The sequence below is a fragment of the Patagioenas fasciata genome, chromosome 2 (genome assembly GCF_037038585.1).
Source record: "Patagioenas fasciata isolate bPatFas1 chromosome 2, bPatFas1.hap1, whole genome shotgun sequence".
NCBI lineage: Eukaryota > Metazoa > Chordata > Aves > Columbiformes > Columbidae > Patagioenas > Patagioenas fasciata.
The window spans coordinates 164728840-164748164 of record NC_092521.1 but is presented as its reverse complement, the minus strand read 5'-3'; the positions used below and the strand labels follow the sequence as shown (position 1 = coordinate 164748164).

The 19325-nt window shown below is 47.1% G+C and overlaps 1 protein-coding gene across 1 annotated transcript in view; it reads right to left on the bottom strand.

Moving 5' to 3' along the window:
- Positions 1-2776: 2776 nt before the first annotated feature.
- GARS1 (glycyl-tRNA synthetase 1) overlaps positions 2777-19325 on the bottom strand; it is a 31675-nt gene continuing 15126 nt past the window's right edge. Inside the window, exons 9-17 of the mRNA XM_071805372.1 lie at positions 17551-17713; positions 16698-16862; positions 14305-14417; positions 13645-13785; positions 11108-11193; positions 8194-8303; positions 6230-6323; positions 4452-4642; positions 2777-2991 (exon numbers count right to left, since the gene is read on the bottom strand). Of these exons, the coding sequence (XP_071661473.1) occupies positions 2866-2991; positions 4452-4642; positions 6230-6323; positions 8194-8303; positions 11108-11193; positions 13645-13785; positions 14305-14417; positions 16698-16862; positions 17551-17713 (1189 nt within the window). The 3' untranslated portion in view covers positions 2777-2865. The remainder of the gene's footprint in view (positions 2992-4451; positions 4643-6229; positions 6324-8193; positions 8304-11107; positions 11194-13644; positions 13786-14304; positions 14418-16697; positions 16863-17550; positions 17714-19325) is intronic.

The following is a 19325-nucleotide window of genomic DNA, read 5'->3' as shown; positions in this document are numbered from 1 at the left end:
GGGGTTGGAAGGGACCTGGAAAGCTCACCCAGTGCAATCCCCCCATGGAGCAGGAACACCCAGCTGAGGTTCCACAGGAAGGTGTCCAGGCGGGTTTGAATGTCTGCAGAGAAGGAGACTCCACAACCTCCCTGGGCAGCAAAGCACCTTTCTTACAAATCATGTGCATAATAGTAAGGACAATAATATGCTTTTTCACCTGGGTACATCTCACAGCGACAGGGGCTGTGAGGTAAGAAGGGGAGGAGCTGCTCAGGGACACCAGGCAGGGTTGGGGCAGCCACCATCAGCATCTGTCTGGAGCACTCCAGATTCCACCTCCTCCAAAATCATAGAATAATTTTGGTTGGAAGAGACCCTCAGGATCATTAAGCCCAACCATAACCTAACTCTGGCACTAAACCATGTCCCTAGGAGACTCATCTATGCATCTTTTAAACCCTCCAGGGGTGGTGACCCCACCACATCCCTGGGCAGCCTGTTCCACCCCTGGCCCTCAGCAATGGTGGGAGCGCCTCAGTTGCAGCTCACATTGGTCAGGTCTACACTTGAAGGGATTTAGGATAGTGCAGTTGGTTCCAGGGCTTGTTTGTATTTTAAATAGCAAGGTTTTTAACTGCAAACCACACGCGGGGCTTACCTGCACCCTTTGAAGGCCAAGCAGTGAAGTGGAGACACAACTTGCTAATTAGTTCCCGGGTGACGGTTTCTCACTCATGGCTGCACACTTTTATCTGTTCTTACATTAAGGAAATAGCGCTTGTGTTTGCTGGCAGCGTGGAGGTGTTTAATTACCTTTTTCAAGCACACAGAGCAGCAGAGACGTGGACAAAGAGGAGCTGACCTGCGTTTCCAGCCACTGCTCAAAAGATGATGATGGGATCCAGGGCACGCATCTCCACGGCTTCCACGTTGCAGGTACCTGGAGCAGCCCCAGGTCAAAGAAACACCCCAGTGTGTTCACCCTGCTCCAGGTCAGGCATCTCTGTCCATCAACCCCTTCCAGGGAGACCCAAAAAACTGTCAATTTCCCTCAAGGACGCAGTTTGAGGAGGAAAAGGACAACTGAAAGCGGTGCCTGCACACCAGCTGTCAGCACCAGGATGTATTCATGCAACCAAGCCTAGAAAGATGAAACTAAATGGTCTGTTAGGACAGGACAAGAGGTGATGGTTTTAAACTAAAGGAGGGAGATTCAGGCCAGACATGAGGAAGACATTTTTGACACTGAGGGTGGTGAAAGCCTGGCCCAGGTTGGCCAGAGAGGTGGTGGATGCCCCATCCCTGGAGACATCCCAGGCCAGGCTGGATGGGGCTCTGAGCAACCTGAGCTGGTGAAGATGCCCCTGCTCATGGCAGGGGGGGCACTGGATGAGCTTTGGAGGTCCCTTCAACCCAAACTGTTCTATGATTCTATGAAATCAGCAGCACAGTGATTTATGGGCATGGTAACTCCACCAATCCCTCCCTCTCCAATGCACCCCATCCTTCTGCTTCTGCAGAAGTTTAGCTAAAACTAAAGAAAATTACTCAGTAATGTTCACTAATTATTGTCCGCCTGCCAGTTTGGAAAACGTATTAATAGCAGCCACCAGCAGAGAGAAAGAAGCTTCCAGTCACACAAAAGAGTCGATGTTTTCAAGCATCCTTTTCTACATTCTTTTTTGTTTAAACCTTCCCTTTCCAAGTGTCAGACCTGCGAGGCTCTAACGCAGCTCAAGCATCTCAGAGGAGGTTTATGCAGCTGCAGCCGATGGTGCCAGCGGTGGCAGATGTTTTATTTACACCAGGGCTGAAAAAAGCGGGGATCAGTCCTTCAGATTTAGTTATCGATGAGATGCACCAAAAACTATACCACCTGCAGCCGGCACCGGTCAACAGAAAGGCCTCGATTCTTCTCCACAATGCCCAACCACATCGCACAACCCATAGCTCAGAAGTGGAACGAATTGGGCGATGAAGTTTTGCCTCATCTGCCACATTCACCTGACCTCTCACCAACCAACTACCAGTTCTTCAAGCATCTCGACAGCTTTTTGCATGGAAAAACAGTTCCACAAGCAGCAGGATGAAGAAAATGCTTTCCAAGAGTTCATCGAATCCCAATGCATGGATTTTTACGCTACAGGAATAAACAAACTTTTTTTCTCCTTGGCAAAGCTGTGTTGATTGTAACAGTTCCTGTTTTGACTAATAAAGATGCGTTTGAACCCAGTTATAATGCTTTAAAATTTACAAAACCACAATTACTTTTGCACCAAACTAATGGGTGCGAGGCCTCTCTTGACCGGTCCAGGTCAGGCAGGTTTAATGCTACCAAACACTGGTGACATTCCATGTGGGTTTGGATTTATCCAGCACCTGGAGAAGTCAAAAGGTACCTGGATCTTCTCCCACGTGCTTAGGGCAGCCTTGGGTTTCAGTCTTAACATTGCCCCTGCTCTCCGTGCTCCTTGTGCCCTCAGCCCAGCAAACCAACCCTGCCAAGCAAGAACACAAACTGGAACGGGATCTTCCAGCCCCTCTCAGTTCTCCTGCTGTAACACCCACAGCCGTAAGGAGGAGGGGGAAAAATAAACTAACAAACCAACCTTTCTGAAGAAAGCACAAGGCTGCATGAACGCGGAGAAGCAGGCATATATAATGGAGGTTTTATTCGCAACACCTTCAACTTGGACTGCAATTATTTCAGTTTTTAGAGTTAAATTCAGGCAGCAACTGAGGAAAGAAAAACCCAAAACGAACAAATAGTCCCTGTGTGCACAAACAATGCAGCTTTGAATAATACATGATAAGTTTATTTCATATTAACATGAACAGTAAAAAGTGGACATTTGATGGGATTTTAACTTCAGGTCCTTTTCTTTATTCCTCTATTGTGTCCTTTTTGCCAGTCTCTTGTCCCTCAAATTGTGGATATTTCGCCTCGACGTCAGCCCAGGTTAGATAACCGTTCGCCAGGTCACGAATGATGGCAGGAAGTTCAGAGATCTGCAGGCAAAGTGACAATGACATGAAACACAAAGTCAGCAGAATCCGGTTGCTCTGTTGGTTACTTGGGGAATATGGAATGGGTGCAAGTTACCTCCCTGCAAACTCATTTTTGAGGAGGAAAGAAAACATTAATTAGGAGGACATCTTAAACCACAGTCTGTGTCATCTCAGCAGACTGCTCAGTTATCCACCATGAGGGAAATCCAGCTGTTGCTGTGGTGGATCACAGCAAGGTTCAATCCTGGTGGTGTCGTAGAATCATTCTGGTTGGAAAAGACCCTCAAGATCTTGGAGTCCAACCCTTAACCCAACAGTGGCACTAAACCATGTCCCTGAGAACCTCATCTACATGTCTTTTAAGCCCCACCAGGGATGGTGACTCCACCACTGCCCTGGGCAGCCTGTTCCAATGCCCGACAACCCTCTCCAGGAAGAAATTTTTCCTCATATCCAATCTAAAATTCCCCTGGTGCATCTTGAGGCCATTTCCTCTCATCCTGTCACTTGTTCCTTGGGAGAAGAGACCAACCCCCTCCATGCTGCAAGCTCCTTCCAGGCAGTTCAGAGATCAGAAGGTCTCCCCTCAGCTCCTGTTCTCCAGCTGAACCCCCCAGATCCCTCAGCCACTCCCATCACACTTGTGCTCCAGCCCCTTCCCCAGCTCCGTTCGCTTCTCTCCACTTGCTCCAGCACCTCAAGGCCTTTCTTGTGGTGAGGGGCTCATAACTGACCCCAGGATTTGAGGTTTGGCCTCCCCAGTGCCCAGCACAGGGGGACGGTCACTGCCCTGGTCCTGCTGGCCATACTATTCCTGATACAAGCCAGGATACTGTTGGTCTTTTTGGCCACCTGGGCACACACTGGCTCACATTCAACCACTGTCAATCAACACCCCCGGATCCCTTCCCCCAGGCACTTTCCAGCTGCTCTTCCCCGATCCTGCAGCGTTCATGGGTTGTTGTGACCCGAGTGCAGGACACTTGGCCTTGTTAAACCTCATACAACTGGCCTCAGCCCAACGATCCAGCCGGTCCAGATCCCTCTGTAGAGCCTTGCTGCTAGGCAGGGATCTTCTGCCTTGTGGTGCCTGTGGATTTAGAAAGCCAGATGCAACCCAGCAAATGCATTTACTCAGCAGCCTTCACTCAGGAAGAGGCACTCTAAAGAGCAGTGCAATCAGCACACAGCGTGGCTTTCAAGTAAAGTAACACCTCTGCTGTACCCCAAGAAAACAAAAGCCTCTCCTTAGTTGAGCAGCAGTGCCTGCATCTTCTGTTTGACCACTATCCCTCCCCTGGGGGTTTCTCAGAATAGCTAAATTACCTACGAGAGCTGGAGGCAGCTCCCGCGCAGATCAGAGTCATTGCTGGATCAGAAATAGCAGGTAACGCTCTTCCCCAGCCCATCAGAAACAATCTGGGCTCTGTCAGCACCAAACCCCCCTGCCCGCCCTTTACCTCGGCTCGGATCTGGCGCATGGAGTCGCGGTCTCTCAGGGTGGCCGTGTGAGGCGTCCGGTTAACGGTGTCGAAGTCGATCGTGATGCCGAAGGCCACGCCGATCTCGTCAGTCCTGGCGTAGCGCCGGCCGATGGATCCGGAGGAATCATCCACCTTGTGAGAGATGCCGTTCCTGGTGAGGGCTTCAGCTGCAAGAAGCAGGGAAGAGGGGGTCACCAGGACTCGCTGCATCCTCAGCAGGCAACGTTATCCCAGCAGAGGCCTCCCACACCCCCACAGCGCTGCCTGAACGAGGGACCACGTGTCGTGGTTTCCAAGGAGCATCACTGACCCCCATTTTAATTTTCACAAGGTTTCAGTCCTTGCCAAGACTCCAGGCTCAAACCCACCCCACAGCTACAGCTGCTCTCACAGCTGTCCACATTGCATCACTCGATTCTCACCCAAAGAGCAAAGTCACCAACTTCTTCAACCTGTCACTGCAGTCCCACAGCTCTGCTCCACCTCAAGAACACGCTGCCTTACACGTGTGCAGGGGCATGTCCAGCATGGGGAGGTGAGGTCCTGAGCAGAACTGACGCTGACAGCAAAAGGCGCTGACACGCAGCCTGCGCTCCTATCCTTCATGCGCTCACTTTCAGATGGTACCAGTGGGCATTTTGACAGCGTGCTTGGAGACTCAGCAGCTCTGGGACTGATTTAATAAATGGGCTGGCCAACAAGAGCCAAGAAAAGAATTTAATTAAAAACAAACAGTAAATGAAGCACTGCTTCTGGCAGCTTCTCCCAAGCAGTGGGAAAGATTTCTTCTTGACACAAGGAAAAAAAAAACAAACATCTTTTAAAGAATCACAGACTGGTTGGGGTTGGAAGGGACCTCTGGAGACCATCCTGTCCAACCCACCTGCTAAAGCAGGGTCACCAGAGCAGATCACACAGGAAGGTGTCCAGGTGGGTTTGAATGTCTGCAGAGAAGGAGACTCCACAACCTCTCTGGGCAGCCTGGGCCAGGCTCTGGCACCTCAAAGTCAAGAAGTTTCTCCTCATATTCAGATGGAACCTCCTGTGTTTCAGTCTGTGCCCGTTGCCCCTCATCCTGGCGTTGGGCACCACTGAACAGAGTCTGGTCCATGCTCTTGACACCCACCTTTGAGATATTTATAAACATTGATGAGATCCCCTCTCAGCTTCTCTTCTCCAGGCTGAACAGCCCCAGCTCTCTCAGTCTCTCCTCATAAGAAAGATGCTCCAGACTCCTCAGCATCTTCATAGCCCTCCACTGGTCTCCCTCCAGTAATTCCCTGTCCTTCTGAAACTGGGGAGCCCAGAAATGGACACACAACTCCAGATGCATCCTCATCAGGGCAGAGCAGAGGGGGAGGAACAACCTCTCTCGACCTGCTGGTCACACTCTTCTTAATGCACCCCAAGTACCATCGGCTTCTTGGCCACAAGAGGACATTGCTGGCTCATGATCAAGCTGTTGTCAACCAGAACTCCCAATTCTTTCTCTGCAGAGCTGCTTTCCAGGAGGTCCATCCCTAAACCAACACTGGGAAGGGCAGGGAGTTGTTTTTTTGAGGCTAGACTGAAGAGTTTGACAGGTACCCAAAGCTGACTGATACCAACCAACTCAGCTGTTTTAGTTTGATGGCTCTGCCTCTGCACACAAGAGCCAGGTGATCCCAATGCTATTTTCTCCCTGTAACACCCAGGAAGAAACCTCTCTTCCCAATGCACATCCCCATCAGACCCCCAGTGCTTAATACACTTACACAATTCCTTGACAAAAGGCATGAATTCCTGATTCTGGCTCAGCGGAAGGACGGAGCACTTGAACGGTGCCACAACAGCTGGGAAGCTGAAATACTAAGGGGAAAAAAAAAGGAACACAAATAAATACAAGTTTAATGGTTAGGCCAGATTCTTCCCTCCTGACAGCCACATATTACCTCCCACCAAAAGAGGTCTACCAGAGCCCTTCCTGACGAAAAAGAACCTCATTTGAATTACAGGAAAAAAGGGCAGAGGGGTTTTTCCAGAAGATTCAGTATTAGGCACAGTCTAAAGGGAAGACTTCTCACAATCATTTCGCTCCCTGTTTGATTCCCACAAAGACTCCGCACGCACATGGATTGTGTGCAGCTCAAAGGTTTCCAGAACCCTCCAGAGACACCCTCAGAAAAGAAAAATGTTCCAACAGGGGAAAAAAAAATACTTTCCTGGCAATCAGCAAGGCCTGTAAGGGTATAGAAGTGATGCAACTGAGCCTGAACACAGCCCAGGATACGTAGAAAGTAAATTGGTATTAGAAGGAAGAGAATCCCAGAATGTCAGGGGTTGGAAGGGACCTGGAAAGCTCATCCAGTGCAATCCCCCCATGGAGCAGGAACACCCAGCTGAGGTTCCACAGGAAGGTGTCCAGGCGGGTTTGAATGTCTGCAGAGAAGGAGACTCCACAACCTCCCTGGGCAGCCTGGGCCAGGCTCTGCCACCCTCACCATGAAGAAGTTTCTTCTCAAATGTAAGTGGAACCTCTTGTGTTCCAGTCTGAATCCATTACCCCTTGTCCCACTATTAGTTGTCACCGAGAAGAGCCTGGCTCCATCCTCCTGACACTCACCCTTTACATCTTTGTAAACATTAACAAGGTCGCCCCTCAGTCTCCTCCAGCTCCAGAGCCCCAGCTCCCTCAGCCTTTCCTCACACGGGAGATGCTCCACTCCCTTCAGCATCTTTGTTGCCCTGCGCTGGACTCTCTCCAGCAGTTCCCTGTCCTTCTGGAACTGAGGGGCCACAACTGGACACAATATTCCAGGTGTGGTCTCACCAGGGCAGAGTAGAAGGGCAGGAGAACCTCTCTGACCTACTGACCACCTCTTCTAATCCACCCCAGCTACCACTGGCCTTCCTGGCCACAAGGGCCCAGTGCTGGCTCATGGTCATCCTGCTGTCGCCAGGACCCCCATGTCTCTTTCCCCTACGCCCTTTCCCCAAAGTTTTAGATTTCACGAACAGTTTGTGACTGAAAGTCAACTCTGTCTTAACTCTGAATTTCTGTTCCCCCCACTCCTAACTGTATCACATCCTGCAGCAACCACAGACGCTAAAGAGCGCTGTTATTTTCCTTTTCTATAAACACAGTCCAGCAGCCAAAAAATCAATGAGCAGGAACCAGGATCAAGTTCACAGGGAGCTTCCATGAAATGGTGTGGAGCATCACAGTTTGGGCACTGGCTGGAACAGGCTGCTGCTCTGTATGTAACACACACTTACTTCCCTGTCCCCTGCTGTTTCAGGCCAAGATTTTAGGGGTGCCATGAATCAGAGAAGATTTAATTTCATGGGGAACTGAGAAAACAGTTGGTCTATTGTCCATCTTCCTGCACAGAACCATGATTCCAGGAAAAGCAGCAAAGAGAGCAGAAATAAAACACTGAAGAGACGCCTTTCTGAGCGATGGGACACTGCCAAATATGAATCCAGAAGGAGGAATTTCTCACCCCCTTGCCAATAATACAGCGAGAGCCTCATACACACGCAGAATCACAGAATGCTCTCAGTGCATATGTGTAAGTGACACGTATGCTGGCAAAAATGGCAATTCAACAACCCACCTGGGTTTTCCCAGCTCTACTGTGTATTGTGCAGTTTTATTTTGGTCCTTCCCCTGTATATTAGGGAAAGGTAAATGCTTGCAGCTGGTTTTAAGCCGAGGTCCAGCCGCAGAAATGCTCACCGTTCTCTGCTCGTCTCCTTCCCGGATTTGGAATGTGTGTTCAAACACTGTGTACATGATCCTCCCGATACCAAACGAGGGTTCGATTACATTTGGGATGATTTCTTCCACTGGAACACAAAAGAACCCACGTCACCATTAAAAAAGAATTCACACACAGAAAAAAGATGTGTTTCCTGAAGCTGCCTTTCTGTTCAGAAGTTCTGATTCCATGTAGCTGAGCACGTGGAAATAAAAGGTTAAACATTTCTGCTCTAAATATAAATACCTGCAGGATAGACTTGGACGTAGTCCGTGTACAGAATGTATTTAGGCTGTAAATAACGAGTCAGGGCCCCTTCTCTGCCCCTGAGAGCAAACAGCACAGCACAACTTGCATCCACACAGATAAAACCTCTTCCACTTCGCAACAACAAGGTCTCACCTAAACTGTTGGCTGGGAACAGTCCTTGCTCTGCACCAAGCCACAGACTACGTGCAGGCGTTATCTGAGAGGCTGCTATTTGGCATAAACCAGAATTGTCCTAACAATTAAACAGCCTAGACGATGGCAGGGTAACACTCAATCCCTGGCCCACTTCGGTTTAATGTACAGACACAACTTCGGTATCCAGCAGTCTGAGCTCCAGATCCAACTCAAACTCCAGCCAAAACTTCCTCCATACTCTTGAGTTGTTCAGCTGCTTCAAACCTGCCTCAGCCCTATTGTCCATCCTGCCACAAAAGTGGGAAAGAACGAGGATCACCTAGTTAGAGTCTGCAAAAATTGTCAGAAGATGTGATGTGCTACGTTATTACACACCCATCGTTCTCTCCACATGTCTGTCCAAGGGGCTTCTTCCTCCTTCTCCCCTCTGTATGAAAGGAGCTCAGCTGCTCGGGCAGTGCAGCTTTTTAGAAAAACCTCAGATATCAACTGGAGAAAAAACAATTATGGCCATCAGTTGCTTTTAAAAATCAAGGGTAGCATCCAGCTCTCCCGCTCTGCGTGCCCGAAGAGCCAATTCTCCTCAATCCAGCACCCAATCTGGGGTGGGACCTCACCTTCCAAAAGGATGGTTGTGTTTTATTTGTGCATTGACCAACCAGTTTTCAAGTCAAAAGAAAGGAAACCATAAGCTTTGCCTCCTGCTTGCAGACAGCAGCTAAAATGCCAAATGTACAAATTTAAAGGAAAACCAGCAACGGGGGTTCTACTTGCTACTTGCAATGCTACAATCACCAACAGTTACAACTCTGATTCCCTCTCTGAAGTTGTGAGGAACCAAAGCCTGGCACAGCAGCAGAATGTACTGACTGAAAGACACCTGCACATCTCAAAGGCTCAGCAGCTGCAAGAACAAATACATTCTGCACATGGTACAAGTTGCTCTACTCCTTCCTAGGAGCATTTATCGTGTTTCCGACCTAGGACAGGATGATCCACTAGTTACAGTATCAACTGGGGAAAAATCTACCTCAGTCTCCAGCTCTGTCAAAGATTCATCAAATGAGCTTGGGTGATGAACTTACAGAGCTGGCTGGAAAGACTTAGAATCATAGAACAGTTTGAGTTGGAAGGGACCTCCAAAGCTGATCCAGTGCCACCCCTGCCATGAGCAGGGACATCTTCACCAGCTCAGGTTGCTCAGAGCCCCGTCCAGCCTGGCCTGGGATGTCTCCAGGGATGGTTCATCCACCACCTCTCTGGCCAACCTGGGACAGGGTTTCACCGCACTAAGCGTAAAAATGTCTGGCCTGAATCTCCCCTTCTTTTGTTTAAACCGTCACCCCTTGAACTATAATCACAGTCCCTGCTAAAAAGCCCGTCCCCAGACTTCTTTGAGGAACTACATCCATACATTTGGGGAAGTTACCTTCTAGCTCCAGTTCACAGAATCATAGACTGTCAAGGATTGAAGGGACCTGGAAAGCTCATCCAGTGCAATCCCCCCATGGAGCAGGAACACCCAGCTGAGGTTCCACAGGAAGGTGTCCAGGCGGGTTTGAATGTCTGCAGAGAAGGAGACTCCACAACCTCCCTGGGCAGCCTGGGCCAGGCTCTGCCACCCTCACTGAGAAGAAGTTTCTTCTCAAATTTAAGTGGAACCTCTTGTGTTCCAGTTTGCACCCATTACCCCTTGTCCTATCATTGGTTGTCACTAAGAGCCTGGCTCCATCCTCCTGACACTCACCCTTTATATATCCATAAACATTAATGGGGTCACCCCTCAGTCTCCTCCAAGCTCCAGAGCTCCAGCTCCCTCAGCCTTTCCTCACACGGGAGATGCTTCACTCCCTTCACCATCTTTGTGGCTCCACTTCCCACACCAGGATAAAAGCTCTGCAGAGGTTCAGTCACTGACCAAAGCTGATGTGATCATCAACTACCAGAGGAACTGAGAGGACTTGTTGGCTTAAAGAGCGTGGTCAGCGCAGCTGGCAGGTGCTGGAAGACTTGGCTCCAGGCGGTGAAGTGACAACAGGAGCTCTGAGCACAGAGCTCTGCGCACAGCCCTGCCGACAAAACGCCACAGCCCACCTGCTGCACTGCGCTGGGACTGAAGATCGAAATTCCCAAAGCTGCACCTTCCCCAGCTCCTCCATCACTGCAGCAGCTGCTTCTTAGCACCACGTGGCACCTTACAAATCCAGGAATATGTGACGGAGGCAGCGTGAATTTAACACGCCACCCAAAGCCTGTTAAATTGGTTACTGGACAGAGCTGGTTGCAGTGGGCAGGCAGGCCTGCATCAATGGTCACTGCAATCCCACTGCTGTGTGAAAGCTTTCCAACTCTCTTAAACTGTCAAATTTCACGGAAATTTGGCATTTTTTCTGTGCCACTGTACAATACTAACAAGACGACACAACTAATAAAGTGTATCCTGATCTGCCTCTTATTTTTGATGATCACACAAAGATACAAATTTACCATGTAATGTTTTCTGAAATCTCTTCACAGTAACCATGTCCTTTGTTAATTTAAAAGTTTTCCCTTCAGTTTCCACAGTAAATTCCCTGCAAAGGAAAAAGAAATCACTTAAAAGCTACAGCAATAAATAAACAAGTTATATGTTCTTAAATGCATCAATTGGTTGACTTTAAGAGTTGAACAACAGAAGCCAGTCCAAATCCCAGGGATGAATGAAACATGAAGCATACCCATTAAAAGAAATCTAAGTTCAAACTAAAATTACTGTATCTACATTAAATCAACCACCTTCATAAACACAGTGAACTTACTTGTGGTTCACGGCCTGAAGCAAACTCAACTAGGAAATGGAAGAATCTCAGGATGAAGCACATGCAATAAAATTTAAATAGGGAGGCACAGAAAATGGGCACTTGCTGCAGAGTGTGTATCTTGTCGATGGGATTGTCAGGAAAACTGAGCTGTGTCACAAGGTACCATTGCATTTTCACAGATACCACACAAAGCGGAGGATACAGCACAGTTATTTTGTTGCTTATTTCTAAAGCTTTTGTCATTATGGTCTTCTAACTATTTTCTTCTTGCTGACTTGCAACTTCTAACTACAACTGGATGCTGAGCTTAGACAACAGTCCTGATTTGCGCTCCACTATCAACTGAAATCCAGGATACTGCTTAAAACTCATCAATTGAATAATTTCAGTGGGATTCTGGATGAACTAAGTGCGCTTTCTTCTGGTTTTGATGTGTGTAGACATCACCATTTTCTGCAGTTTCTCTTCCCATTTTGAGTGCTACCGTTTTTCCTACATTTCCACGTTCATAGAAATGTAAAAGAAATAAATCTTAGCTCAAGGGAAAAAAAAAATAAAACGAACAGAAAAGATATAAATGTTACCATTCTGGAATGTATTCACTGATCCTACACCTTGTACCATTTCAAGAAGGAAATCAAGTTTATGTTTTATTATTGCACCATTAGCCTTCTCATAACACACACAGCTGTTGGCTTCTTTCAGCCAAATTTGGCAACTGTAGAGACCTCTTACATTTTTAGTTCCTGCGTGTGTTAGGAATATAGGCAGACGGGTTGAGGAAAAACATATGAATTGCTGCCCCAATAAATCAAAGAATGTAACAGGTTATAAAGCACATCACTAAACACTGGAGGATACTCACACAGGTTTTGGTTCTCACTTAACTATTTCCTTCCATCGCTCACAGAATTACCTGACTGGTTTTAAAATTAAGTTCCAAACTATCTGCCACAGAATCCCAGAATGTCAGGGGTTGGAAGGGACCTGGAAAACTCATCCAGTGCAATCCCCCCGCCGGAGCAGGAACACCCAGCTGAGGTTCCACAGGAAGGTGTCCAGGCGGGTTTGAATGTCTGCAGAGAAGGAGACTCCACAACCTCCCTGGGCAGCCTGGGCCAGGCTCTGCCACCCTCACTGAGAAGAAGTTTCTTCTCAAATTGAAGTGGAACCTCTTGTGTTCCAGTTTGCACCCATTACCCCTTGTCCTACCATTGGTTGTCACTGAGAAGAGCCTGGCTCGATCCTCCTGACACTCACCCTTTATATATCTGTAAACATTAATGAGGTCACCCCTCAGTCTCCTCTTCTCCAAGCTCCAGAGCCCCAGCTCCCTCAGCCTTTCCTCACACGGGGGATGCTCCACTCCCTTCAGCATCTTTGTTGCCCTGCGCTGGACTCTCTGCAGCAGTTCCCTGTCCTTCTGGAACTGAGGGGCCACAACTGGACACAATATTCCAGGTGTGGTCTCCCCAGGGCAGAGCAGAGGGGCAGGAGAACCTCTCTGACCTACTGACCACCACCCTTCTAATCCACCCCAGGTACCATTGGCCTTCCTGGCCACAAGGGCCCAGTGCTGGCTCGTGGTCACCCTGCTGTCCCCAGGACCCCCAGGTCCCTTTCCCCTACACTGCTCTCTAATAGCTCATTCCCCAACTTACACTGGAACCTGGGGTTGTTCCTGCCCAGATTCAAGACTCTACACTTGCCCTTGTTTTATTTCATTAAATTTTTCCCTTCCCAACTCTCCAGCCTGTCCAGGTCTCTGGATGGCAGCACAGCTTCCAGTGTCAGCCACTCCTCCCACCTTGGTGTCATCAGCAAACTTGCTGATAGTGCACTCTATTCCCTCATCCAAATCATTGATGAATATATTGAATAATATAGGCCAGTCCTGGTCAACTCTCAAACCAGAGCAGGGAAGCTGCAAACATTTCTCAGTTCATAGAGGTGTGTCTCGTATGGGATGATTCTACCAAAGCCAACAGTTCATTCCCATACAGATAAACAGATATTTTTATACCACGATTACACGTTTACGTGCATATGTCAAGAGATACACTGATGGATGACCAGCAAAGACTTGGTGGAAGGGACAGCACTAAAACATTTCAGACAATCCCCTCAGCCCACTCGCATGAGGAAGATGGTTTCAGGCAGCTCTAATTAATCCAGCAGCACTTTGGGAACCCTCATCAGAGGTGTCAGAGAACACACGCTCACCCTTTCTCATTGAGTAGCTGCTCCATCTCAGTGATGTAGCACTCATCACACGTGGACAGGTATTCCATCACCACCTTCGCGTCCTTCTTATAAGCTTTGCCAATGGCTCCCTTATTTGCCTCGAACTGAACGATGTTGACTGTTCTGTACGAAGCAGTTAAGGAGCCTGAGGTGACAGAAAACAGGGCCTGGTTCTTCTGCTATGTCAAAACTAGTTACTACACAACAGGAAGAAATCTCCTTTGCTACAGGATTAAGAAACTTCCCTCCAAGAGAGAAAGGAATAATACAAAATTCTGAAATAATACAAATTCATATTTATCCATGCTTCACAGCCAAAACAGCAGCCAGCATTCAGCTAGAAAAAACACAAGCACAACAGTAAATCCCCTTTGCCCACCTGAGTAAAGCCACCCACATACTCAGTTCTTTGCAGGTTACTTCTCAGTCACGCTGATCCACAGCTCCAGGTTTCCCCACTAAATTTACAGATGGAAATCAAATTCAGGGTGTTTCAAAAAGCTGGACCAAATTTCAAGTGGTAAGAGTTTCAAACTGTTCCAAATCTTTTTGAAACATCCCGTAGAGCTGCACAGCTCTCCAAAATGTCTCGCTGTCAAATCGCTTTTCACTTGGAGAGAATCCGGTTTGTTTTGAAAGGATATAGGTTCTTTGAGAGGCTTCTCAGCTATAAGAGGAACTTTGGTGGCACGGGCATGGCAGGAGAGGTCATAGCAGGAACGATCAGCACAGCCAACAATCTCAATCCAACCCTGAAAAAACAAAAGTAGAAGCTTTCACCAGCTCGCTCTTTTGTCCACTAAACCATCAAATATGTTTATTCGCCCTTAAGCCCTCCCTGCTCCCATGACTGTTTTTTCTACGTAATTAGCTCTGTTGCAATAAGCATCCCTCGCTCACTAGTTGCTCCTTCATTTGAATGATTCCATTTCTTTCCAGAGGAAACGATCAGTTATCTGACCAGTGCCAGGTTTTCCACACGGTTTGGCAGCTCGGGGCATCACTCACATGCTATAGGCGCACGAGACATCACGCCTATGGGCATTTACTGCTCCGCAAGTATGGAATAGACAGCAGGCAACCCGCCACATCAATGGCCAAAAGCGCGGCTTAGAAGCTGGTAAAACACAGATTACACGCAAGGGGAGCACTTCTGTCAACATTTCAACATGTGTGGCGTGGAGCTTAAACCACCATTCACACTGATGAAGCTTTCGAACGCTTGCAGCAAATACAACCACCACCTGGATTATCTAAAGGGGAATCTCATGTAAGAAAAGGCGCATCAGCTGCTTTCCATTCACTGTGTCACATCAGCGTGGACACACAGGCGGACGCTGCGCGGTTTTCCAGTCTACAGTGACACAGCAGGGTGTCAGGAAAGGTATTGTGAGCAGAAGAAATCCCCATGCTGGAAAAATCAAGGTGTTGCAGAACATTTTGGGGAATTTTCCAACAAATTAGACCATTAGAGTACTACAGCTGCATCTCATAAAGTACAGGTTTACATCTTAACTTTATAGAATGGGTTTCGAGCTATTCAGAGTAGTTCAATTCTTATGACTGAGTGCTGCAAGTTGGTATAAACATTTTTGTTCAGAGTTAAATGACAAAACAACGCATGAGTGTAGCTCACAAGGTGGTTTTGTCATGTCCTTGGAATTGCTGTTTGTACCTCTGGGTTTGGCTGTTGGACACACTGCTCTGAGTGTTGTCCTGACCACAACAAGGCTTGCCAAGTTTATTCATCTTATTTTCCTGGTGTGACCCACACATGTTCAGCCTGTTTGGGGCTGGCTAGGAAGAAGACTTGTGAATGTACAGAGTCCAGCTATCTACACCCAAAGGAAGCTACTCCTTCAATCATTTCTATAGGGTTTTTCGATATGAAGACAAATTGCTCATCCAAGGTGGAGGAAATTTTTCTCATCTTAAATTTGGCAGAATTTTCCTGGCTGCTATTGTTCTAACTCGTTGTAATGAACCATCATTAGTGATAACCCTGCTTCGGGTCCTTAAAAGAAACAAAAAAAACACAGATAAAACCCATCAACCACACACAACCTTCCCACCCCCAGGTTGTAGGAAGTTCTCCCTGCCCATGAATTAAGGTTGTCTGAACAATCTGAAGGCCTTGACCCTTTCCTGTGTGGACACCTTTGGGCTGAGCATGCTACCAGTTTGGCTGTCAAATTGGTTTGGACTGGGGATGGGATCTACCCATATAAGGGTCACTGCAATGTCTAATTACTACACCTTCCAAGACTATCATTCCAACTGATGCACTTGGGTGAGACTCACTGAAGAAGCTGAAAGCTCCCCAAGAGTATCTAAACTGAGTCTAAGAGCCTGGCCTCTAACTACCTACTGCTGGTTCACCTGAAAAAAAGACATATTTTTCAAAATCCAGCCAGCAATATAAGAGAAAAACAAAGCGCCCAACAAGGCCTGACCTGAAAAGCTCTTAGTGAGTCAGCAGGAAGATAAAAAATCCATGGGAAATGTTCCTCCCAGCACTAGCTGTCTGAACTGGTAGGAGTGAACTCATTTCTCACAGCTTGGAGCAGGAAAGGAAGAGTAAGCGTTCTAGCAAGAAGAAAAGGAAGAGTAAGCGTTCTAGCAAGAAGAAATCTGCCCTGGAATAATGTCTCAAGCAAAACAAATTCTTCCATGCTGCTGTGACAGGGGTTATAGCCTTTGGAAAGCACCAGAACCTGGTTTCCTTTTATTTCAGATGAAATTCAACCAGCGAAGAGTCCACGGACAACTTCAGGCTCCACCAAAGGAGCTACAAACAAGCACGAACAGTTTCATAAACTCTTTGCAAGCCCACTGCAGGGAGGTGACCTGTCCCCTTAGTCCTGGATTCAGAATATTTCCACTGCAGGAAGTGTGTTCATACCAATGTGGAGCTGGACAGAAACAGACTCTTGGCCCTAAGACATAAAACCAAGACATAAAACTGAGCCCTTTCCTGCAATATCAACAGATCCAACAGGGAGTGCCCCTTGCTGTTTCGTTCTGCCACTCACATATGATGTTTTGGACTCCGCATCCCAGCAGTCACAGGCATAATGAGCCATCTCATTCTCCATATGCTGTCGGAAGCGCAGCTTCTCCGGGGATACACCGACCTTTGTAAGGAAGAGGTAGATTCTGCCAATGAAGTAACCGAGAACGGAGTTATTGATCACACCCTGCAAAGGGAAAAAGCAGGAAGAAAAAAAGAAAATATATATATATTAATTCCTAGGGAAGCAAAGATGTGATTTACTGTACTTCTGCAGACAACCTGACACTTTACAGAGAGAACTTCTTGCAGCTGCGTGTGATGAAGTACTATGTCTGACCTCAAACTACTACACCTTTTCAAATTCACTTAGTGCCACTGACAGCACCTCCCTCTGAACAAAACAGCGAGTTATTATTACTCTAGGACTCACCACTAACTGTCCCTGAAGGTCACCTACTTGTTCTGATGGTTGTTTTGGTAAGCCCACTCATTCAGAATTTGCACACATAGAGAATCAGGTAGTGAAATCCCAACATGCAAGTCACACACTTATAGGGCCAGAAGTTCAGCATCAGATTCCCAGTTTTTGGGAATTCCTGAGTTTTTGGCAGGTATTAGTGTTCCTTTCTGTTCCTCTCCCATTAGCACAGGGTGAAGATTGGCCTGTAACCACTATCCCAGCACCACCTGCAGCCTCTCGTTACTGACTGCAAGGGGCAGACTCGGATCTCAGTCACATCGATTCACTGAAGAGAACTGACTCTTGAATCCGAAAGCAAATCCCAGCTGGCATCAACACAACAGTTTGTAGTTTAGGCTTGAGAGCAACAAACAGAAGAGCAAACTCCACGTGCTTACAAGAGCAACGTTACCTGTTGAACAGCATCTCCCAGCCGCATTAGATGGGCCGACTGCCCGCTGACCTGGGCCTTGGAAGAGTACAGGAGGATGTTGAGATCTGCCACGTTCTGAAACTTGGGGTGATTTTTCTCACTGGGGTCCACAAAGTGCTCAATTTCTGCCATGGTGAATTCCCTAACGGAAACACAAGTGACCACATGTATTAAATATTTTATGCACTGACCACAGTCTCTCTAATACATTTTGCAGCCTTTCAGTACTTACGAGGAGCGTATAACAAGGATGGGGTCAGACTTTTTATAGGGGCATGTTATGAAAGGACGAGGGGTGATGGTTTTAAATTAAAGGAGGGAGATTCAAGCCAGACATGAGGAAGACATTTTTGACACTGAGGGTGGTGAAAGCCTGGCCCAGATTGCCCAGAGAGGTGGTGGATGCCCCATCCCTGGAGACATCCCAGGCCAGGCTGGACGGGGCTCTGAGCAACCTGAGCTGGTGAAGATGTCCCTGCTCATGGCAGGGGTGGCACTGGATGAGCTTTGAAGGTCCCTTCCAACCCAAACTATCCTGTGATTCTAGGATTCTAATAAATTATTATGCTTTAGCCTCTCATAAGTCAGTAGTTTAAAAACATAAGCAAACCCAAACCAAAGACAACATATAGACTGCAACGTGAACCAGTCTCGACACTCGGTTTAGTTTCACCTTCAAATTCCTAATAAAATTTTCTACAAATTCATCTAGAGATGTCCAGGCCATGGTCATCACCACTGTGATTCGGAGCAGATAATATCACTGTTGGAATGACTTCCAGAAGTCCTCTGGAGTTTTTCCAGATTGCTGTGATGCCCATATTACAATTATACATTTCCTACAGGGTCAATAAAGACGGATCCACTGATTAATTCAGTAACCTCAACTCAGAGGTGACCAAAATAGCCAGATGAGGTGACAATTTATTGAAGACAATGATACTGCTACATTCAGCCACGGTGTACATGCCGTTTAAGAACTTGTCTTTAACGTATCTATACTCATATATTGATTCTTAGCCTTCTTGCTTGAGATCACTTTATACTGAATTAGCTTATTATCGAGAACCTTTAAAAAAGCTCTAGGTAATCACTAACTTTAAATCGGAGGCACCAGGATGCAATTTGCAATGATAGCATAATAACACATTCTTCAATAAATGTGCCACAAGCTTATAATTTATATTTGACTGAAAATGCATTTCAATGAGAAAGTTCTCGTTTCTGGATATGCGAGAGACAACAGGAGAACTGAGAAAATTCCAAAGTGTTCCCTTAGTGCTAACGACACCACTGCCTTTGGGTGACATTCATGGCACCATATTTACACCACATAGTTCCTGTGTGCACAGAACCACACTGACTGTACATGGGAGAACTTGTTCCGAATTAGATGGAAGAGACTTCTGCTCAGAATGGTTCAATTAAAATACAGCTGTTATCCTTAGTGCAATGCAATCATCACTTTTATCCTGGGACACAAAGCTTGGAAAGTAATTCAGGCAGTTTTCCTGCTTGCCTGATCTTGGGACACAAACACACGGCCTGTGTCAGGTTATCACCCAATATCCTCATGACAAAACTGTAGAATCTGCAGAACTCAGACAAGGAAACACTGCTGCAAGGTCCGTCACGTTTTGACTCCAGATTTCAGTTTTAAAGTTAATTGTGTGAACATTATTAAACAAGCAAAGCTGCGTGTCCTGTAGGAAACACAGCTACCTTTAATACGATCAGTATAGATGATGATGGAA